The following is a 24,629-nucleotide window of genomic DNA, read 5'->3' as shown; positions in this document are numbered from 1 at the left end:
GGCTTTTAGCCCCCAAGTTTCCAAGCTTCCCCGCGATACGTTCGTGTGGATCCTAACCTCACATTTGATGCACTATTCCGCTGGCGGATTTGTTTCAACGGTATTAAATTATGTCAGTTTCTTTAATGAACAAAAGAAAAAACTATGCGAAGCAGAATAGTTTAATGATAGTAACTGTTGTTAGTTGGAGAACATTTTCACTTCGCTGTACTATATATTATTGTGGTTTGCAGGTGAAACCTTTATGCTGGTCAGACTTGTTCATTGTTCTGAGATTCTTATCGAGAAACATCTTGCGCGCATTTTCCCCCTCCAAAACACATTTTCGTCCCTTTGATAGTCATAAAATCCCCTAGTTCAAGCTTTCTAAATTCCCTCTCCGGTTCCCTTCTTGAATTCTTGCATGAAAATCCCTCAACAGGGAAATTTTCTTCAAGAGTTTCCCTTGTCTGAGTTGTTGAAGACAGATCATTACACTCGAACGACCTTGGCTACCCTGAAAGCACTTTAGTATGAAAAGTAGTTCGTGTTTGATGTGATAGTGGTTCGAGGAGTGTTATATCTCGTGATATTTCGTTTTTATGCTGTGTGACTGTAATTATAAAGAGACGTTATGTTTCAGGAAACATTTTATTTTAACTAGGATGTTAGTGGCGTCGTGGATCGTCCTAATAAGCTTTGTTGTAGCTATCGTAAATGGTGAGTACCCGATGTTGACATTGTGCTGTTTTTGCGAGTGCGCTAAAGTAAACATTGGAATTTTTCCTATTGTTTTAAGTAACATTGCACATTATAGTTGCTATAAACCAACAATAACAAACAATTTTGAGGCTCAACAGTACTTTTTTTAGTAATTATGTTAGTTTCTTGTTAATTTGAAATGCACTAAGAGCAAAAATTCAAGCGCGTGGTGTTCGGGTAAAGAGATCGGCTATGCGTGTATGCTACCGCTGAATTTTTAACTTAATCCGCGCTGCACAGTTTCGTCGGAAGACAAGTAGGCCTAATTGAAACTGTCAGATCCGTTTTTAATATTATTATTCTAAATGACTGATGGTTTCCTTCCAGCATTATTATTATTGTTATTATGCACAAAAAAGTGAACATTTTACCGTTTGTTAGAAGTACTGTACAGAAGTTTGCTATGTTTTGTATACAAGTGCATCCTTGCAAAAACAGTACCGTAAAAATTACTTGATATTTTTAATAAAGCAAGTTGTTCCCTGTTATTAAATTATCAGTGTAGTCATATGCTGTGATTTGATAGTTACGATAATAGATTGGATTGTTTATTAATTTAGTGCAAGGCCGATTTGTATACAACTTTGTATGAGTCCATGCCGTTAAGGAATTCGGGCCAGGTACCGTGCAGATTTACCACAATCCTTCAAATTCAAAATAACTTCGTGCTTCAAATGGTTCCGTAAGACATTCTGCAATCTGTTGTTCCCTGCCGGATGACAAAATAGTTGCGTATAGGTTGATATATGCGTCCAAACCGACATATCTTCCGTAAAATACCAACCTGTACTAGATGTCCACTACAAACAACATTTATATCTACTCTGCAAGGTGAGCTGATTGGCTTGAGCGGGCTAATTCCATAGGGAGCAGGTGCGTATGACTGTGATTATACGCGAAAATGGTTATTCATGCAACGAACACGCACCCACCTGTGCTGGGTGGCGTCTGCGAGCACTAGTTCGATCGTGATTGTACCAGTATGTTGTGTTTACAGGTACTTTGATAAGGTTTTCGCGGTGTTTCAACTTGAGACATAGGCAGTGACTCTCGTGGCTGAATCGTGCTGTCTGCTGTAAGCATTATTGTAAGTACTGAGTGAAAAATCAACAGATATACGACTTCCTATACCGCTTGTATTGGTTTAACACTTATAACCGTACTCTCAGCTTTCCTACATTGTGCAGAAATATTTTGCCGGTGGGAATTAATGTCTTGCATGGTCCTCTTTCTTATGCTGGTACTCATTTTAACCGTATTACCATTTTAATAACGGATTATTGTAAATTGCCACTAAAGGTAATACGATGATGCAGAATACATCATTTCCGGCTTCGGTAGCTGGTTACAAGAAAAATAAACCTCGGTGGCTTATATGAATGTGATGTTTGTAATTTTACACTTGTTTATTAAAAGTTGAGATTTACTGTAATAGACATGTAAAGAAATTAGGGACATTTGTCTGGCAATACCTAAGAAGTGTAAACAAAGTATTACAGGTATTGATATCAGGTATAATACGTTTTATGCTGAACATCCGAGACTATGAAAATTATTTGTTTGGCTTTTGCATACAATCGTAATAGTTTACCAAAAACCTGAAAATGCAGTTTCCTTTCATATTAAACTACTTTCTTTTCACTGAAGTTAACAATGCGATCAAGACATAATAATCTGTAACTGTTAATAATGTGCGCCCAAATTTGAATCGTGTATCTTTTATAATTCGCTAGCTCCTTCGTGGCTAAGCAATTAGCGTACGCGCCTCTGGCGTGGGAGACTCGGGTTCGATTCCCAGCGGGGGCTCACGTGGTTTTCGGGTTCCACATTAATCAGTAGGTCCACTCTCATATAGCCTCGCTGTTGAATGGTATGTTAAACTCAATATCAAAATCTTTTATATTTATGATTCGCTTGTTCGGCAGCTCTTAACAACGTTTACAGTAATCAAAAATAGGAGATTATGTTTTTTTGAATAATTTACAGACAGGATGTATTAACCTACCAAGGAGTAGTAATATACAATCAGGTTATTTATGTAGGTACCAAGCATACGATACCACTCATCTCTAAGTACAGAAACAGCTTTAAAAAGCGTGGTTTATTACTAAACAGCTGTAATGCAGTAAGCTAGCTAGTATTGGATGCCCAGCAAATATTGGTGCGTATTTCTTCGCACTTGCGTTCCTTTAGGTAAATGCCAATATTAGTTAGCCCACGTAGAATACTAGCTCTGGAGGTAACTCCACGTAGAATATACAGTTTCGTCGTGCTCAGAACCAAAAGACGTGCCGAGCTTGCTTGTAATAACTACCTCGCAGATTGGTATGTATTTGTCTTCCCTTATGTGCATTCCACTGCTGCTAACTCTGATAGAAATACTTAGAAGAAATACTAGCTGAATGCGCATTCTTTACGTGGGAAGAATAAGTTGTATGCAAAATATTTACTTAGTTCACCTTTCAGCCATAATACAAACCAACAAACAACTAACATTTTCAGTGGGCAGAGCCCCCCCTCGTCATTCCGTAATTGCGGACCTGCGCCACTTAGGTTGAATTTTTCAGTAACAAACGGAAATGATAACATCTCTGTTTGAGTAAAATATTATATACAAAAATTAATTTCGAAAGATTCGGCCGTTTTTTTCAAGCAAGGTGACACATAAAGACGAGAATATAGGAACTTAAGCGCTATTTTTGAAAAGTGTGGGGTAAGTGTGCAGTTATTTACAACGAGGAGTCGGCATTCCGAGTTTAATCTCTCTAACTCGAGAAGCTGTTGAGAATTGTTATATAATATTTTGAATTTCCTTTGAAGCCCCTTTTGAATCTCGTCCATTAGGATATGAATTTTGGTTAAGTATGAATATTATATATATAAAAGTGCTTAATATGTTTAGTTTCATTTCAAAGCGTTCATTTTTTTAAAAACCATAACGTAATAGATAAAATCGGTTTCATTTTTATTTATAAGGATAAATTTCCAAGGATATTATAAATCTGCACTCAGTTGTTGGGTAGGCGCGAAGAAAAATAAAATTGTAGAGGGTATTAGGACTTTTTTCCACGAGGAGACGTGATGCCAGCGGCTATCAATATGACCCCGTATTATTAAGCTGCACGATTTAATGTATACAGTGCACTGGAATGCTGTCCGGAAAATATTTGTCTTAGATATGCTGTTAAGTAACAAATTGTCCCGTGAGTCGTGTAATAATAGCCATTCCAGAAAATATTTTTTATTTTTCATCTAAAACACAACATATAGAACAATTTTGTTTTGTGTTTTTTTCACTATTACTTACATCAAACCATTATCCATGTTGTTGTTGTTATGTTTTAGAAAAAGCTATATCAACATTATTAATCTGCAATTTATACTTAAACGCATCTACAAGTAAACACCGTATTGACTATCAGTAACCGTCCTAGCAACGGTTTGTTTGTAACCAATAACGCTGCGCCCAGTGACAGTCACAGCAAATGACTTTACCAGCGTATTAGGGTTGTATCTAAAAGCACGAAGCATATACTTCGACTACCTATTCAAGTTCAAAGTGTACAATTGAAGTGTACTAGCCTAGCCGGTATAAACATGGGACGTAAAACTTAAAGATTTCATTTCATTTTCAAAGTAATTTTTGTTCCACACTTCGTTCGAGCACCTTGTAGTGGTAGAACTTAAAACTCAATGAAAGAATAGGGTAATTTTGCGTGCTAATAAATAAGTAAATAGTAATAAATAGTAAAAGTAATAAATAAGTAATAATTAATTAAAACTAATGCACCAATACTTTTAGTTGAATGACTTCCCAGTTATAATATAGATTTATAATATGGGCCAACTATATAGAGTTTCTTTCTCTTTTTCTGTTTCATTTTTCGTGATGCTAACAGCTTCAGAGGTTGTATTCGATTGCCCCATCTACAAATATTTGTCATTTTCATCTTCCACGCGCATATTAACATGAGCGAAGCATGAAATCAATGGTTAAATACATGCTGTGTTATGCACAAAATAAACTTGTACTAGCTTAAAAACCATCAAACTATTGGTTTCTTCCCAGCTATGCCTGTGCGAGTGAATATTTCGTAACCCCCGAGAGTAGTATCACTTAGGTGTAGGGAGCCGAAGATATTGCTGTGCTATGGTCATGTTTACAAACGATATGGTGTTTTAGCCCTTAAAAATAACTTCAATAATAACTTTAGCCCTTAAAAATAAAGTTCATTGCGAGCGAAGACAGGCAACTGGCAAGAGTGTTAGCGGACCGAAGGTACTAAGGGGAACACTATTTATAATGAATTTACCACAAAACTGCGTTGGAATACACGATATACTAAAAGTTTATATTATGTTATTGCTTTCTGTGCTGTGGATTACATAGTAGTGATACTTAGCTTAATTGTGTTATTTCTATCGTATTACGCTAATCATTAAGTTTCGTAGATGTTACTCTTTCTTTGTATGTCTGTAAATCTTCGAAATACTGACTCCATATTCTTTGTGAAAACTTGATCAGCTGTCAAAAATTGCGAAACGTACGGTAATTTGTATATTATTTCCTGACATAAACCAAGTGCAAGGAAATATAGTAACCTCGAAAGGTACTGCGGTATTTGTTTATTTAGAAACAAAACTAGCAAGTTATACCTAACTGTCTACCTATGAATTAACACTTGTAGCTGTAGCCATAGGATAATGGATAATGTAGTTATTCATTATTCTGTGCTATAGGCCTAGCTTAAAATTTTATTTTATATTCCATTAAAATTTCTAATTTACATGTAAATGACTACACTACCGATAGCCTAATTATCACAATCAAACTATGTAAACTACGTGTTTTATTTTAAGCACAAATATCGTTATAGCATTTTAACTATAATGTTTGGTTACTTTTGCCACACTGTTTTAAATACAGTTGTATATCCACAAGGAAAGTACTTGGGCTCGAACGGATGAATACGCACAAAAAGGAAAGCATGTATAATGTGAGCACCCCGGAATCAAACAGTGATGTCCGTTTTTCTGCAAGATCGTGTAAACGCTCGTAAGAGCAGGGCAAAGTACTGTTGATTGTCTGAAAGATACGCATAAAAATACGCATAAAATTCATTCCCCGGGCCGTTTTTGCAAAAAAGGGTTGGGTGGATGGAAAATTCGGAGAACACGTATCCCATTATTTTTAGGGGCACACATTGTGAGTGAAAAAGTTGTGCCCCAGAGTCCCCCGGAGGGTCTAAACAAAATTTTCATATGGTAAGGGAGCTCAAGTAGTAGATCATTTATGCAAAATGGTGGTCACAGACTCTTTCATGACAACTGTGTTGACATTTTGACTGCCTACCATTTTGTACAGGGTAAGCATAGAGACTCGGGACTTGCAACATCTTGTTTCTTTTAACAATGCTTTCCAACGGTATACTACTTGACCCCCTTTTACCATTTGAAAATTTTGGTTGGACCCTGACTGGGATCCTACAGGGGACCCTGGGACACTTCTTTTTTCATTTAAAATGTATGCCCCTAAAAGTAATAAGATACGTGTGCGCCGATTTTTTCAATCCAACCTTTTTCCGCAAAAATGGCTTGAGGCCCGACTTTATAACGCCTTGTAGTTATGGCATGTGCTCTACTTTTGCCCTGCTCTTGTTTACACGATCTTGCCGAAAAACGGACATCACTGTTTAGTCCCGGGGTGTTCACACTACATATGCTTTCCTTTTTATGCGTATTCATCCGTTCGAGCCCAAGTAGTTTCCTTGTCAGAGAATACAACAGAAATAAGTTTCCGTTATTTTTGGAACATTTTGATATTCAATTATTAATTTGCATATTTCTCAAAGAAATTATAACATCAGCTCACAAAAGTATTCATCTCAACAAAAAAATATTAAAAATTTGAATTTTAAAATTTTATTTAGAAGGCATTCTGTCAGTCACGTTATTCCTACTACGAGGAACCGCCATATTAAGGACGCGATTACACTGTAGTCTACATCTTACCGCAGTACGCACTTTGCACTTGTAGACTTGAGAACTGGGACCTTCGAGGCACACTAGGTGGTGTCAGGTCCAGAAATAAAATTACTCGGAATAAAATTCATTTAGAACTTAAAAGTAGTTCTTATCTCACATTAATAGTACGTCATGTTTTTCATTACATTGTCTAATCCTCTTTCGATACCTTTTTCTCTATGTGTGTTTGTACATTTATGTTATTTTTCATTCGTGGCTGCAACGATATACTTACCCTTTTATTGTGATTCATGTTGTTGTGCATTGCCCTACAACTGATTTTTAAACATAAAACATCGAACACATCGAGAAATAAAAATGGATAGCAAGCACATTGGTTAACGCACCGGCCGGTAAAACGGAGACCTGGGTGTAATTCGAAGCACAGTCACATGTTTTCATTTTTAAAATATCTATTCTTTCATTAAAAATCCGCTACCAAAGAGCAAAATACGCAAGAATATACTTTCAATACAAGCTGTCATCATAAAGCGAATTGCAAGAATAGTTCTTTTGTATATATTTCATATTTTAAGTTTCGCTCTTTCTTTTTTTCCTTTTGTCTTTTCATTTACTTGTTCCTGTTATTTACCTCGCTTTTGCGGTGTCCTTAAATTGTCATCTACCAACGGTATCTGCAGTTAAAAGAGATAAATAGTACCTTAATGTAGAGAGTTAGTTATAAGAATAATCAGAAAAAGTATATAGTAGTTACTTATTAATTCTCAGTGTTTACTACACTAATAAATTTATGTAGTGAAATGCCGACTTTTGATTGCGAAAGACCAATAGTCCAACATCAGATTAGATAGTAAAATTTTATACTGAGGCAGTGTTCGATAGCTTGCAAATTGACTTACAAAATTTTTTAAAAGATGTTTTTCGATCATAAAATTCGTACTCAATCATGTGACTGTAAATACCATATCGAAATACTGTTTGCATTATTTCTGTAATTAATATCCAAGTCATTGCTAAGGCTTTGCTTCTTAATTCTATTTAAGGCTTAATTACTTAAAATTATTTTTAAATGCAGTGAATTAACATATTCGGTATTACACACTAATTGCTTTTGTTGCTAATATCATAATAGTAGAACATTCAATCAGATAAAGCAAACAGTCGCATATCAAACATTTGTTTTCTTTTTAACGGTACGTGTTGTCATTTTAAGATGGATCTCGTAGGAATACAAAGTAGAAACTGGATCCAGTTGGCCAAGGATAGAAATCAGTGGAAAGCTTTTGTGAACCTGGTATTGAACCTTCGGGTTCCATAGGCCATAGAGTTAGTTAGTTGTCATTTTAGAACACTGTTTGCTGATTCCTGCATTTCCGATAGTCCAAAATGTGAACTATCGGATTGGTAGTGTAACTTAGTTCCAACTTCGTAGTATCCAGTATATAAATGTATTTGCTTGACCGTATATCTTAGTGTAAGTAGAATGAAGTAAAATTTGAGGTCGATAGGAGCTCGCGTGTCAGTTATCTCACGGGGAGATTAGAATAAATATATGATAGAATTACCTTCAGGGCTCTTCAATTGAACTTCATTTAAACTCACGTAAGGGTTTTGGAAAATTGAGCGGAGCTCATTGTTCGTGACAAATGAAGCAACTCCTGATGTTCTTATGAACCCCTTGATCAAATTGTGCATGCGGTTAAAAGAGTAATTGTAACGAAGTTTATAAAAAACCAAAATTGATTGAACCACGAAAGAATAAACATCGAAAAATCAATACTCCTTAGAAGTCCCTTACTGTACTATTTATTAATATAAGTGAGTCTTTGTTGTCATAACTTTTCTCTAAATTAAATCATTACCGCGACTTGGGAACACTTTGCTCAATCATGTGTGATGAAGTTTCTTCAGTGATAACTTCAGAATGAGGTGAACGATTGAAACAGTTTTCACTGTTTTAGAACAAATTGAGTATTTTAAAATAAATAAAAGTTACTGGAATTGATCCGTTTGATACTACCTCAGAAGAGAATTTAAATTGCAGGAAACACTTCTGGACGTGATCATGCGTATTGTTACTTAAATGTACTATTTACTTTTTTTGTAAGACAGCTAGTATGGAAATAACTAGTGTCTTGGGATTTGATCATTCATTTTTTGTCCTGCGCCATAGGTTCATGATCGCTAGTGTTAATAGCAAGTGCTTCGCTAGCATCCTTCTTCATAATTTTTAAGGACGTGCGTTTGTTGTTTCAGTGATGGCGAAGAAAGCAAAATGTAATTCATGGATGTTTAGAGAGGTTGAGGAAGCCGGTTTTTATAATGTTCGGTTACTAAGCAAACTGCTCATATGTAACGAGACTAGTAGAACTTACGCGGAGTTGTAAAAAGATCATCCTTTATTTGATTTTTATTTTACGTATTTGCTTGGGATACAAAGGTCTGCACACCATTATATTTCAGAAGCTTGTGTAACAGGTTGAGCTGTACTAAGTTGGTTGCCAGATGTTAACTGTTTTTCCCGTAAGTTTTACGTTTTTCTGATCCGTTTCTACGTTACCCGTTTTTTTCCTCATTAAACGATTTCTTTCGTTCTTTTTCTAATAATTAAAAGAAATGATAGCCCTTTTTATAAGTTCGAGGAAGTAATTTTTAATTAGAGAAGCTATTTCCTTCATACTGTTAACAATGCAACCCAACAATATCATTAAGTATTTAGAGAGAAGATGCAACTGATTGCATTTTATCTCTTGTCTAACCGGCGCGCCAATTTTACGTTCGAGAATAATGTGTTTTTTAACATTTAGTCTTCCGTCTGTCAGCACATTCTCGGTCATATTGCAGATTCGTCCGATCGTCGTGTACTAATACTAGGAACGGAAGCTACTGTTAACTAATAAAAGCAAGATTCGAATTTGTCGTGAATTTCGATATCTTGAAAGGATTTTTTTTTTTTCAATATATGAAAAAGGACGTGGGACTTTTAAGAGATGCCAAAGATTTCTTAAAATTCAATGTAAAGGTAACAAAGATTTGTGTAATATGCTTACAATTAGTTGATTGGGTGGAATTTAGCATTCCTTTCAACACCAAGGCTGTATAAGATGAGGTTTTATTAATTAACTTGGAACCCGAACCACATGAGCTTCAAAATTCTTCAACACCGGGAATTGCAACATACTTCTTCTATCACATATCTTGTGTTTTCTCCGTAAGCATCGCAAAATCTTTTTTTTTTTTTTTTTTTTTTTTCTGAATAGCAGCATTAAGGTGTACTGCGATACCAAGGTTGATCCAGATTGGATAAGTTCGATTAACTCCTCCATGTCTTTTTTTTTTTTTTTTTTTTTTTCAGAAAAATTCAAATGAAAGACTAAAATAAAAAGTTCATGTTTCTAATTATTTATATGGTGATTTAACCTAACTCTAGGATTTGAAATTTTTGAGTGATAATTTCAGCTGTTTGGGGTCCCAAATTAATAGTAGATGCTTATATATATATATATATATATATACACTATGAACGACTATAACTGCTTAATACACATATTACTGAAGTCATATTTTAAATATTCAATAGGAGTTTACGCCAGAACAAACGAAGAAATCAAGGAGAGATAGTTGGGGTTTCAGAAGATAACGACAGAGAAGACCTGTTAGTTCTGTTAGCAATTAAGCTGAATTTCATAATTTTTTTCTTTCGTTTTACGGAACATAATAAAAAGTATTTTATTGTCACATTATGTATAAAGAGCAAATTTTCAACCTGGTAGTTATATTACTTCTCAAGTCTCCGCGGATTTCAGCCCCAAGTAACAGGTATATTTTTGAGCGAGTACTATTGGTCTTGAGTAATTTCATGTTGTAATTGTATATTTTCGAAACGTAGTTGGTGTTATACAAATTGAACGTAGTAATTAGGGTTGAATTTAAAAAAGAAAAAAGTAGGGACTGTCGAACTTGATCGTTTCTCAGGAATTAGAAAGGCTGTAGCACATTCCTCTTTTGATTTATGTTTTTATAGCTGTAAATGCATGACTTCTTCCAGCAACATTGGATGTTTGAACACATTATGAATTAATTAAGATGAGTATACTACTTGACTTATAAGTACATAAGTTGGAAGAAATGAAAGTACATTTGTTACTAGAATATCTTCGAATAGATTTCGGTTATTATCTGATATGAGAGGTTAAAGCGCCTAAACATTGATGTGATTGTTTTAGTGTTATAACTTTCCAGGGCGGATCCTTGTTAGTGGTTGGTACCTTAAGAGATGGTGGAATTTACATCCTAAAATAATAAATTCACCGAAAATTTATATCCTTATACCTTTGAATTATCGAATTAATGTTTTATTTATTTATTTTTTTTTTGGTGAATTTTTGTTTTGTTTGAACTTGTATGACGCATTGAAAAAAGTAAATAAATGCTAGGTAGAAAGTTGATTGAGTTCGTGATATTGCATATGGAGAACTATTGTTATTAACCTGAAAGTGGTAGTGTAAGCAGTTGTGACGGTGACATACTGTAAGGCATCTGTCTACCAACCAGACTGTCTGGGTTCGATCTCCGTTGCAGACGAGATTTATTCCTTGTTTGTCTGTTTCAAGTGGCTTAGTGTCTCATTCAACCTCTTTAAGTTAGATTAATTGTGGTAAGTGCGGACGAGGCGTATGCTGACTACGTGCCGAAGTCGAGAAGTTGTGTGATTTTTGTCTGTTAACTCGTACCTAGACTTCGCTGTTTGGACCATCTGGATTGTCCCGAATGTCCTTTAGCTAGTAGTCTTGTATACTAGCAGACACAGTTAAAGATGCTTTTTTCCTAGAATCTGGAAAGTCCTCACAGATTTATAACCCCCGTTACCTAAAAATCAACGTTGCCACACCTCTGTGTTGTCCATTTCTTTTATCTTCCATTCATTGCTTTTTTAAAAAAATGTTGAATTTTGTTGTTTATGAAAGGTTACAGAAGTACGGCAACATTAAAGAGAATGACAGCGCACGTGCTGCTTAAGATCAGCCCTGGGATGTGTGGGGGGAAATGGGTAGTGGTTGGGGCAAGAGATCTCCAGCAGTACTGTACTTACTGGAACTTTCGGCATATACTGTAAATTAATAATTAAATACAACGAAGTATAGGGCAGCCACTGTTCGGTACTATCCATACTATTTTCCCTGGAAATACAAATTCAAAGGAAATTCCACTGATCACTTGCTAATTATTTATTCATTGCCAAACTATTGATATATACGTGACTTTTAGGTTGCGACCCTTAAAAAGACTAAGAGAAGGCCAAAAAATTGTAAAGAATTTTATTTTAGTCATAAAAATATACCAGGAATATATTCAGGAACGTCCAAAAGTCAGGTAAAATCTATAGAGGAGTGTAACATACTAGGAAAAAATAGCATTTCAACATCTAGGCCTATAAATTAAAATTATCTTCATTATATATGTATTACTGCAGCAGAGCTCACTTTGAAAGAGGAAAGGGATATCTCAGAAATGAAGTTTTACATTGAGGAAGATCTTAAAAGATAAGACGGAAGCGAATAAGATACTATATTGATAGATCTATAGAATGATGTTAGATTAGGGAGCATTGTTAGTAATTGTTAGTAGTTAGGTTGTAGATTTTATCGTATTAAACAAATTTATAATTATTCATCGTATCGGAAGTTCCGTGAAACTACTTGCGAAATCAAGAAAGAAGAAAAAAATATCTGTGTTGGTGTAATGAGGCATTACATCATCATCCTATTATTATTATTATTTATTTATTTATTTTTTAAGTGAAGCTAATTTCCATTACTTTTCTGACCTTGTTATTTTATTCCCCGATGGTCGACATTCTGGAGAAAGAATAAAGTTCCCTTTATACGTATGCAGCCTCTCATCAGCAACCAATACAATATATTTGAAAGCGGAGTTCGACAGAGGCATTGTCTTTCACAGAGTGAATAAAGGTGTAGTAGGGAAGGCGGTATTTCTGACGGACAGTGCTATACAGTTTGTAGATTATGACTTCTGTTTCGGAATGTTAACCGAAACAAAAATAAGGATAGGAATGGCGAAATGAGCATTTAAGAAGAAGAAAAATATATTCTGTGAGTCGTTAAATAAAATGATTTAGAAAAGACTTATCTAAATATTTCGTTTATTGATTGAAGCTGAGCGTCCGTTTTCAACACCGAGGCTCTAGAGACAAGAACAAGTGAAATCTAAACCACCGTAATGGTCCAAATTTTTCAATGCTCTCCTGCCGAGAATTGGACTCGGAACCACATACACCAAAGGCACGCATGCTAGCTACTAGCGGGGAGGGCTTCAATATGTCGTGTGCAGTTGTATGGTGTCCAAGATAAAACGAACACAATGTGAAAGTAGAGATGCAAGGGTTCGAAAAAAAAGGCTTAAAAAACTCGGTTTTTTCTGCTTTGCTTTTTTGCTTGGGAAATTTTTGGCTTTTTTCAACATTTTGCTTTAAATTGGTAAAGCAGACTTTGTTTCGCTTCTCTACAGCACTAAAGCTCATTTAGTTAGTGGTTGATGTAGGTAATAATATAAAACCTACAATAAACCATGAATTTCGAAAAGATTTTTTTTTTTTAATTTTTAACATATTTACATTTTGCATTCCTAAGGATTAACCAATAGATGTAATAATTTTTTAACCTCTTATACACAAAGTAAGTACTTTTATTTCAAACAAATGATACACAAATAACTAGCAAAATTGTATATAGTATTTTTACTTCAAAATATCACACACCTTCTTTTTGAAGCAAAATAAAACATGAGAGAAATACATTTATATGATAATCTTAAAGGCTGCACATCAAGAGCTTGGTTTCGGGTGGTTCTGCACATTCTTGAAACTTTTAAGTTTTAACTTAAATATATATAGTATGGATATTTCGAACAAATTTTTCATTCATTGATCACATACGTAATAATCTGTTACCACCTCTCAGGTGCTTCGGATCTGCAAAATCGGTAAAACTCAAAATTCTATAATGCACTGACTGTTCCTTAAGCTTGTTTAGAATCGGGCAAGTACCGAATTTTCTGTTCATGGATCATATGCGTAATAGACCGTTCATCTGATCGTGTGGTTTCCTAGGCTTATAACCACCATCACGGTTTACCCAGTCCTGAAGATTTCTGAATTTTTAACAACATGGAAAGAATCAACCACTGTTTCAATTCACAAGAAAGGCGACAGAACTTATTGTAATAATTAGCGAGGCATTTCTCTTAACATTATATTAACAAGATTGATTCCATACACAGATGAAATTATTGGAGATTATCAGTGTGGATTTAGGGAAATCGATCAACTATCGACCAGATATTTACTATTCGATAAATACTCGAAAAGAAATGGGAATATATTACCTAGTACATCAGCTGTTTATTGATTGTAAAAAGCTTTACGACTCTTATAGGAGGGAAGTATTGTACAGCGGGCGACACTTCTAAATGGTACAGCCATATGGAGATTTACGGCTAAGGTGTACCATTTAGAAGTGTCCACCGCTGTACAACTCTTACAGAATTCGGAATACCGAAAAAGCTAGTTAAACTAATTAAAATGTGTTTAAATGAATCCCAGAGTGAAGTCCGAGTAGATAAATTCATTTCCATGAGCTTCAACGTCGAGAATGGTCTGAAAAAAGGAGATGCGTAATCGCCATTATTATTCAGCATTGTTCTATAAGAAAAATTAAAGATAGCAACCAGGCCCTAGAGCTGAATGGTATTCACCAGGTTATGGCGTATGCTGCTGATGAAAATTTAATAGGGGATAATAGGAGAACAATAGAAAGAAGTGCATAGGCCTTACTAAACGCTTGCAACGACATTGGTTTAGAAGTAAATGCAGTGAAAACTAAATACATGAAAGTTCACCAGGATCGTAATACGGCAAATTGTGGATGCGTTAAAATATCAAATAATACTTTCGACAAACTGGATACTTTCAAATATCTAGGATCAATATTACCAGACCAAAATCATATCCACAAAGAAATTAAATGTCGACTGAAATCAGGAAATTCTTGTTATTATTCAGTTCAAAATATTTTGTCGCGAATTCTGTCGAGGAATTTAAAGCTGAAAATATATAAAACGATAATGATGCCGATTATTCTGTATGGCTGTGAAACATGGTCGCTTGCGCTGAGGGAAGAACGCAGACTGAAAGTATTTGAAAATAAAATCCTGAGACGAATATTCGGACCCAAGAGGAACGGGAATGGGGAAAACTTCATAACGAAGAACTGCATAATTTATACGGTTTACTAAACATCGTTACAGTCATGAAGTCTAGGAGGCTCAGGTGGGCAGGTCATGCAGCGAGAATGGAAGAAGGTAGGAATGCTTTCAAAATTTTAACTGGGAATCTAATCGGAAAACGTACATTAGGAAAACCAAGGAATCAGATGGGAGGACAAAATTAAGATGGATCTCGCAGAAATAAGAATACAAAGTAAAAACTGGATCCAGTTGGCTAAGGATAAAAGTCAGTGGAGAGCTTTTGTGAACGCGGCATTGAACCTTCGGATTCCATAGGCCATAGAGAGAATATATTTAAGTTAAGCACAACTGCACAACTGCCATGACTAAGTGGTTAGTTTATGTACTTCTATCGGGAAGTCCGGGATTCAACCCCGAATTCGACCATTTTGACAAAAGTTTTTCTTAATTCCATCTGTGAGTGTAGAGATAGTGCGTGTACTGTGAATCCTGGGCGACTTCCTTTCTCGTTTTTAAATCGTTGTTATTACTAATTACCCGCAGTGACGGATTTGCGAAGGGGGTTAGGGTCAGGGTTTGAAAAAACCCGGGCTTTTTTTGAAAAAGCCCCACCCAACTGGGCCCATATGGGTTTTTTCGGGTTTAACCGTTTTTTTTTTTTTTCGAAATATTTTAATGTCTTTGGGGTAAAGGTGTTAAAATGTGATTTATATTTCAAGATTGTCATTGTCACAACTTGCAACAATTTTCTGTTCACTGCTGTTTTGGAAAAATGGCCGCCATTTTGAAATTTTACATTGGATCGCCGAGAAAATCTATACAGCAAATTTAGCATATTTCGTGCTTCCACCGTCAAAATTTCAACTTAAAAGACTGAAAATTGCGCTTTGTAGCGTGGATACTCGTTATTTTGAAAAAAATTGCCTCCATTTTGAAATTTTACGTTGGTATGTCGCCAAAATCTATACAAGAAATTTACTGTGTCTCGTGCTTGTACTTGGAAAATTTTAACTTAAAAGACCGATAATTGCACCCTGTAGTGTGTGTGACAGAGGCAGATAAACGAGTTGAGTTGATTTTGTGTTTAACGTTCCTTTCAGCAGCGAGGCTATATGAGACGGGACCTACTGATTAACGTGTAATCCAAACCACATGAGCTCCCGCCGGGAATCGAACCCGGGTCGCACACGCCGAAAACGTGTACGCTAACCGCTTAGCCATGGAGCTCGGCAGACAAACGAGCAAATATAGATCAAGTCATCCAGAAGTGTGACTGACGTTCCCCAAATATGAATACCAAAAGGGGCCTATTAATTTAAAACAAAGATACAATTCATGTTGTATAAAATAAATAAATATTTCAAAATGTCCTATATGGAATAAACATCTTCCAGCGTTAAAAAATGGCTTTACTGTTGAAGTTCACTTCCGATAATTTGTGCGTTCAATTACGAGATTTTGACGAGCATTTGTTGCAAGACGGTTCTTTCCTAAAAATTAATTTAAAACAATTAACAAAGATATAATTCATATCATATTTTATAAAGTAATTGCTTCAAAATGTCTTAAATGAAATTAAATATCTTCCAACGTAAAAATCTATCTATATATATAAAAGAGAACGTACAAATCCTTTGTCCGCTCATCACGCTAATACGGCTGAACCAATTTCTTTTATTTTTGGGGGGTTATTAGGATTTGGACCCTAGATGGCTTTTATCATATCACTTTAATTTTCAATTACCAGTGTCTTGAGATAATTGACCATTCAGGTGTCCATTACGTACAAATCCTTTGTTAGTTCATCATAGGTATAAAAATAAACGTATTTATATGCAACCCGCATGACCGTGTCACTCGGCGGGTTAACATACATGACAGGCGTTATAATGGTTTTTATCATATCACTTGAAAGCGAAAAAGTAAAAATTATCTAAGTAACAAAGTTTATTGCGTTCGGGGGTGACCGCAGCGAAGCGGGGCGGGTTAACATAAATGACAGGCGATATAATGTTAACATTTACTGCAATCTTCTATGGTTTTTATCATATCACTTGAAAGCGAAAAAGTAAAAATTATCTAAGTAACAAAGTTTATTGCGTTCCGGGGTGACCGCAGCGAAGCGGGGTGAACGCTGCTAGTAAAATAAATAGTTTTATTGAAGTATTCATTTCCGATGCTTCTGCGTACAATTGCGGGAATTTCCCGAGCGCTTCTTTCACAAGGCAGATTTTTTCCGAAAATACAGTTTTCTTCACTTAACATCGAAACTTCCACTAGTACGGAAATTTGAATTCAGCACTTGAAATAGTAAGCGTTTCATAGTCTTCGGAATTCCGAGCATTAAGCTTCTATTGCTTATGTTGACTGTACAGAATGCTTATTTGGAGAGTAGCAACAAATTTTACTGAAGAATACTCTTGTGTTTTACATCAAAGGTAACAAATAATACTAACAGTTTTACTAATGTATTTATTTATTTACTATTAGTACCGGCACCTTTGGCCTTAAACCCGTCAAACGTATGAGTGATAACGTCGCTCGGTGTTGCCGAGTCCACGAGCACACTATTTACGGAAAGTATTTTCTAAACTTCGAATAGGCTATAAGCATAATCCATACATTAATTTGTTCTATAACTATCTCAGGCTAAGTTTTTTTTTCTTTTAATTCATTCAGTGCATTCAGAACTTGATAAATAGAAAGGTCTTATGTTGAATGTTGTTGTATACCTTAACGTAAAAGCACCTGATTCTCCCAAAGGAAGTCTAAAATCTGATAAAAATCACTTTCAATGTGATCACCTTAGTTGTACCAATAATACACTAACAAAAAGCTCAAAAACTCAGGTGGGTTTTAAAGTTTTTTTTTTTTTTTTTTTTTTTTTGGCTGGATCCACTTGGGCAAACCCTGGTTAGGGTGGAGATGTCTTACAGATTGAAGCCTGTACCCCGAAATTTCTAAAACAATCGAAATATTTGTTATGCCTTTACTCATAAACTTAAACTCTCCTCAAATAAAAATTAGGTATTTTTAGAAAAACTAAACATTAATATGGAAAAACCCTCCCAAAATATTTTTCTAAATCTGCCACTGATTATCAGTATAAAATGATCTTCAAGGTTGTATCCGGAAGATTATTGCTGAATACAAACAAAACGAAATATTAGTTATGCCTATTGTTCGAAGTGGAAGAAAAGCAGAGGCGGTATGTTTTATTATGATTTTGACTCAACATACCTGTTATTTAAATACTGACTTGATCACTGAAATACCAGAGACGGTATGTCCTCATTACTGGAAAACCAGAGGCGGTATGGCATACCATCGCATACCGTCTCATTTCGACCACTGGTTATGCTTATGCTCATAAACTTCAAGCTCTTCCCAAATAAAAATTAGGAAATTTTAGAAAAAAAAAAAAAAAAAAAAACAAACAAACAAACATTAAGCAGAGAAACATCTCTTTTTTGGTAAACATTTATGAAAGCATATATTATGGGTTATGGTTTGGTATGAATCTACTTCAAGGGCCTGTATTACAGAGAGTTTTATGTTTGTCGCACAATTCTAAATTAGGTTTTGATATTACTGAATTTTGATTAATTTATCTTCTTTCTAACAGTGGGTCAATATAATTGACATAGTAAGTTGCAGTATACAAAAGAACATGTTATTAAATGTATGCACTCAGCGAATTGTGTTTTAGACCTGATAATTTCAGCGACTGTTGCCTTTGTCAAAGCATTTACAAGTGTTGGGTTGGGATAGCTAATTTGAAGCATTATAGGAAGATTGGGTTAAGAAATTTGAAGCATTATAGAAAGTTTGGGTTAGAAAATTTGAAGCATTATGTAGGAAGATAGGCTAAAAAATTTAAAGCAATGTATAGAGTTTTAGTTAAAAATTTGAAGCTCTATAGAAAGTTTGGGTTAGGAAACTTGAAGCATTATAGAGTTGAGTTAGGATAATTGAGGCATTATAGAGAGTTTGGATTTAAAAAATCTGAATCATTATAGAAAATTTGGGTTAGAAATTTGAAGCATTTTACGAAGTAAAAATAACTAAATGAATTCTCTTTATTATTAACAAAAATTTAGCCTTAATGCTGGACAGTTGAATATTTTATGCTACTCTCTGATACTTGAATCACATTCTATACGTGCAAAATATCCAGTTCTCAGTATTGGCTTAAGTAATTTAAACAGAGAATAGAATATAATCATAGATACATTTATTTGTAGACAGTAATATTATATAGTTTGCACAATAAGCAAAGCAGATATAATGAAGTGTCATAGGATGTTGATCTACAAGATTTGAAATTGGTGCAATATTAAGGGTATTCGATAAAATGAACAAATAATTGAATCAGTCATTTCGAAAAGGCCATATATCCACCAAAGTAAATTGTTGAGGAGAAAGAAAAAACCCTTGGATTGTAAATGCGACGTGTACAATGGCATCGATGATATTGAGGCAATAGTGTAGGATATGTAACATAATGTGACCAGACAATTTGTCTGTTCACAGGGGATGCGCGTTTCTTCGCGTACCTCTCGACTTTCCAGTAAAATGAAAAGTAGTGGGGATGGACATATCGTCTTTTCGCAATGATTAATTCAATTGTTATCAAGGCTTTTTGTGATGTATAGTTTGTGTACCCAACAGTTACGACATCATAAACTGCGTACCCAAATTTCTAGTTTTTAAGAAAAAGTTTGGAAAGTTATTAGCATTTTGCAGATACTACCTGATCTACTTCCTACGGTTTTTAATACTTCCTTATCTTTAGGTTATTTACTAAAATTCAAAAAATAAAATAAAAATAAAAATGAAAAAATAAAATGGCAGTGAGATTAGCGATAAATTTTCGTTTTCATTAGGTAAGAACGCATATTTATTTATTATATTATTCAGTGTTACTATTTTTCTGTTTATACCTTAGATTTCCTAATGCATTCTTTCTTAAACGATCTGGTGAAAACAACAAAGTGTAAGATTATCAGCTACTAAAATGAAAAAAAAAAAAAAAAAAAAAAAGATAAGTTGTTCGTTTAGTACTTTTCGACGTTACAGTTAGAAATTCTGCCATTATATGTGAACAGTGTTTGATGTAGTACTTTTCATACTGTCAATTAGAACTGGCGTCATGTTTGTTTGCATATGCAATAGTTCAATCCAAATGAGTCTGACGATTGCCATTATGGGTCAACGGAAGGCAGTGGATATTTTTTTTTTTAAACTTCACAGCCTTCTGAAAAAATAAAAAGCACTGAACTTGTAGTTCCTTAATTAGGCTTTCCAATTCTATGATATATAATTTACTAGGTTTATGTAGAACTCCCAACTTTCTTCGTCTGTTTAACAATGGATACAACTAATCATGTAATTATTTTATGTGTTGATAAATGAATATATATTCTATTCTCCAGTACTACCAACAGTTCAGCGAGACTGCTGACGGCACAGCGCTTCAAAATATTCAAGTAGTGCAATAGTTCTCAAAGTGGGGTCCGTGGGACCTAGCCAGGGGGTCCGCGGCGCCTAAAAATTGAGATGTGTTGTAATAAAATGGAACTCACAGCTGTTGCGCAAGAAATATTTTTTCAGTTACTAAAAAGAAAGCAAATAGAAATTATACTTACGTTTGTACATTTAAATGTTTTCCTACTTTATTAAATTCCTGCTCTGAAGTTGGTCAACCGTTATATAAGACTACTTCAAGTGAGAGAAATTTCGTCTTTCTTAGGACACTTTTTCAAAAACAGTTGTACATTAACTGTACGACCCCTCGGAATTTCATTCATTTCATCTTCAAATAACAGAAAGCTTCCACCATTATCACCAATTCCAGATTTTTTTTTTTTTTTTTTTTTAAAGAAGTAAATGTTAGTCATTCCTGTGCTTATAAACATCAAGCCTCCTTCCCCAATTCTGGGATTTAAAAAAAATTAGAAACCCCTCCCAAAATATGTTCTTAGATCTGCCATTGCGAGTAACTTTTTGACTCAAATTAGTTTGCGTGTGCGCTGTAAGTACGGAGAGTTGTCTAAAAAGGAATTGCAAAATTTGGTGCCTTTCCCTACCATTTACTTATGTGAACAGACCTTGTCTACTCTTAGCAGTTTTAAAACCTTAAACCGAAATCATCTTAATGTGGAATCGGACCTAAAATTGATGGTGACAAAAATTATTCCAGATTTCAATGCAGTTATGGAAAAACAAAGAATTTCATTCCTCACATTAGTGATCCCATATTTGAGAATATTATTTATGAAGTGAATTTCGTTTTTTAAAAAATGATTTTTACTCTTGAAAGTTACGGTATTTTCAATTGAAATTTCGTTCAAAAGGAAACAATGATGTATCTTTGGGATAAATTACTTATTGCATTATTTTTCTTGATCTTTTTCTTGTCAGTGATAATTTTAATTAGTATATTTTTAAAGCTGAAAGTTACGGTATTTTCAATTGAAATTTCGTTCAAAAGGAAACAATGATGTATCTTTGGAATAAATTACTTATTGCATTATTTTTCTTGATCTTTTTCTTGTCAGTGATAATTTTAGTTAGTATATTTTTAATACCATGTGAAATTTCAGATAGCATTGCAAGGGGGTCCGCAGATCACGTCCCGAATGAATAGGGGTCCGCATTATCGGAAAGTTTGGGAACCACTGTAGTAGTGGTTTTGATCTTCTTTGAATAGCAAGTTACGTTTTTCATATCATCTTTGTTACTTGGACTAAAGTAGAGTCCACCATTACTACAGTACAATGTAAAGGATATATGTTTCGTATCCGTGTTTTGTTGAGGTTCGCCTACCTCTACATTCTCATTCTACCAATTCCTTCAGAACCATTCACTTTTATTATTCAAGTGTCCTGTGGCCTTCAGTGCATAATCGTGGGACGTAAAACATATGCTCTTAAATATGATTTTCTTTTAATAAAAGGGAAGAAAATCATATACAAACAAATATGCTAAATCTTAACATTCCAAGCTATGTATGTATGTCTGGGAAGTGATTTTTGATCTCTCATTTGCATGTGTGGAAAATGAAGGCGAGTGCGGCTGAAGTCGGATTCAGAGAGTTGTTGTTGTGAATATATTTGTTGCGTATGAATAGTACGCTTTGAAAATAACATTTCCTTAAATGTTAAGTTTATTACCATATGTTCACTCAGTTGTTTTTCTTACTACCATGTTTTGATGAATCCAATAATGTTAACAAGATCTTACATTAGTAGAATGTGAGTAAAGGAATTCCAGTAATCGTTAACAATGCTTAAGGAAAAAAGAAATAGCCAGTATGTCGCGTGAATGTAAGCTTCTTTTGTGGTAATATATTTAACACGGTAGTACATTGAACAGTTAACGTGTTTCAAGTGTTAGTGGTAATATATGTGTGTTGAAAGTAGAAAGAAACGGATATTTACTTGGCATCCCGTTTGATTCAAGAAAAGTTAACAATGTATGAAATTTCACGCTGTAGACACACAGCTCGAGTAAACATATGAAGGAGAGCTAAAAAGAAACATTAAAGCTAAACAAGCACAGTGTTGTCATCTGACATAATGTTTCTCCAAGTATAGAGTTGATTGTAGAAGGACATAATGTACTTCATACTTTAGTAAATGGCGGAGGTATTGGAATCATCTAACTGTGTTTCTAAATTTAGTGCCTACCTCGAAGGATATTAAACTTTACGAAACTCACTTTTACGACAAAATGCTCTTGCTAATTCAGACAGTAAGTTTAATTTCAACTAAAATGATACATTTTATATTCTCAGAGTTATTCATTTCCCATGGTCTATCATAAATTCGCCAGAAATTTTCAGTTATTTTTCCTCGAGCTTCTAAAAGTTCAGTAACGCACTCTGGGTTTAGTCTCGCACCTTCCTTGCTTGTAGATATCGCCGATATTTTCTGAACTGATGTTAGCTATTGTGGTTTTGTTCCGCGAATAGGTCCTATATTCTGCTCAGCCAACATGAAGAATAATATAGCGTCGGCGGCAATTCAAAACCTGCTATGTGCATTTTGCAGGAGAAGCGAAAAACAGTATCCTGGTTAGATTTTTCGCTTTATAAAAGTGATGTTATAAGTAATATTTGATGCTGCACGTAACTGGTACCTTCTCAAGTTACTTGAAAAGGTATCAAGTTACGTGCAGCATCAAATATTACTTATAACATCACTTTTATAAAGCCAAAAAGCTAACCAGGATACTGTTTTTCGCTTCTCCTGCAAAATGCACATAGCAGGTTTTGAATTGCCGCCGACGATAGACTACTTAATAATATCTCGGTCAAAATTTCAGAATATTCAATACCGACTACATTAAAAGAAAAAAAAGTGTAAGGATGTAGCGTGATAGAACTTTTCCTCACCAGTTACCTCCTGAGGATTTATCAGTGGGTCCCAAATCATCGGTTAAGAATCACTACTGTGAAATAATAGTTCTCAAAGCTCCCAGTTAACATGAATTTTCTCTTCATTAGAAATATACTAAGCAAACTCCGAATGCAATGATAAAAATATGTAATTGTATGATAGTTGTATATGTGTAAGGATGACTATTTATTTTAAATTCAAAATCTTGGAAAGTGGACCACTTATAAATTGTAAAATAAAATTATCGTTGTTTTCAAGGTGTTTCGTATAGCAGAAATTAGACTGGGTGAACTGCGTTCCTAGATATCTAGCCTAATAAACAAAAAATCTGGAAACACTTATCTGTCAATTTTTACAGCATTTTGTATATAACTGTCTCAAATTCGATTTAAAAAAAAAAAAAAAAAAAAAAAAAAAAAAAAAACAGCAAACGTGAAAACTTAGGACGATAATATCAGAGTTCAAAATACTCACATGTTAATTATTATGCTATTATGCATTTTCATTTAAACATTTTTGTCGTAGAACATTACTCTGATAACTACAAACAATTCATTCGAATTCGAAAATGGATTTTTTTCCCACATATTTGCCTTTTTCCTTTCCCATCAAGTGACGGGATATTATTGATTATTGAACTTCTTATTTTTTCTCTTCAGAATGTAGTTTTAAATGTTTTTTCGTATTATAATGTGAAAAGAAAGTTGAACGTACTGTTATTTCTTCACTAAAGTTTAAATGTTAAAAATAAAGAAATAATAATAATAAAAATATGCCAGAAAAATCTGAGACAAGAAAAGCCCCGTAAAAGACTTCGTCATCCCTCCCACAAAAGCTGTTTTTCCCGAGCTATTGCAGCTCTACCTGCGAATTTTCTCAGTTTGGGAGTTGTTCTGCGACCTTACCAAGTCGCTCTCGTAAATATTGTGCTTTTGTGTATCACCATTCTTTATTATTAATTTGGGTGGTTAAAGTATGTGTTTCGCTAATCCTGGGGACTACGGTGGCTGAGTGGTAAAGGGTTCGCCTCTGATGCATGTGGTCTTTGGTTCGATCCTAGCTGGCGTCAAGTGAGCTTTGTGGTGGACAAACACTGTGTGTATGAGTTTTCTCAGGGTTCTTCCATTTTCTGACACTTTCTTCATTCCGCCATTTCATCACTGCCTTCCCGGCATAACTATGGGATGAAAGCAAAACTTTTTTTTTTTTTTCTATTATTGATCCATGGTACACTTA

At 34.6% G+C, this 24,629-nt stretch overlaps 1 protein-coding gene across 1 annotated transcript in view; it reads left to right on the top strand.

Moving 5' to 3' along the window:
- Positions 1-467: 467 nt before the first annotated feature.
- The window catches only part of arr (low-density lipoprotein receptor-related protein 6), a 131,820-nt gene continuing 107,658 nt past the window's right edge, over positions 468-24,629 (top strand). The window contains exon 1 of the mRNA XM_081751693.1: positions 468-699. Coding sequence (XP_081607819.1) covers positions 582-699 — 118 coding nt within the window. The 5' untranslated portion in view covers positions 468-581. The remainder of the gene's footprint in view (positions 700-24,629) is intronic.

This window comes from Thermobia domestica, chromosome 3 (genome assembly GCF_964235325.1).
Source record: "Thermobia domestica chromosome 3, izTheDome1.hap1.1, whole genome shotgun sequence".
NCBI classification, from domain to species: Eukaryota; Metazoa; Arthropoda; class Insecta; order Zygentoma; family Lepismatidae; genus Thermobia; species Thermobia domestica.
The sequence above is the reverse complement of the archived record's forward strand: the minus strand, read 5'-3'. Positions and strand labels throughout refer to the sequence as shown.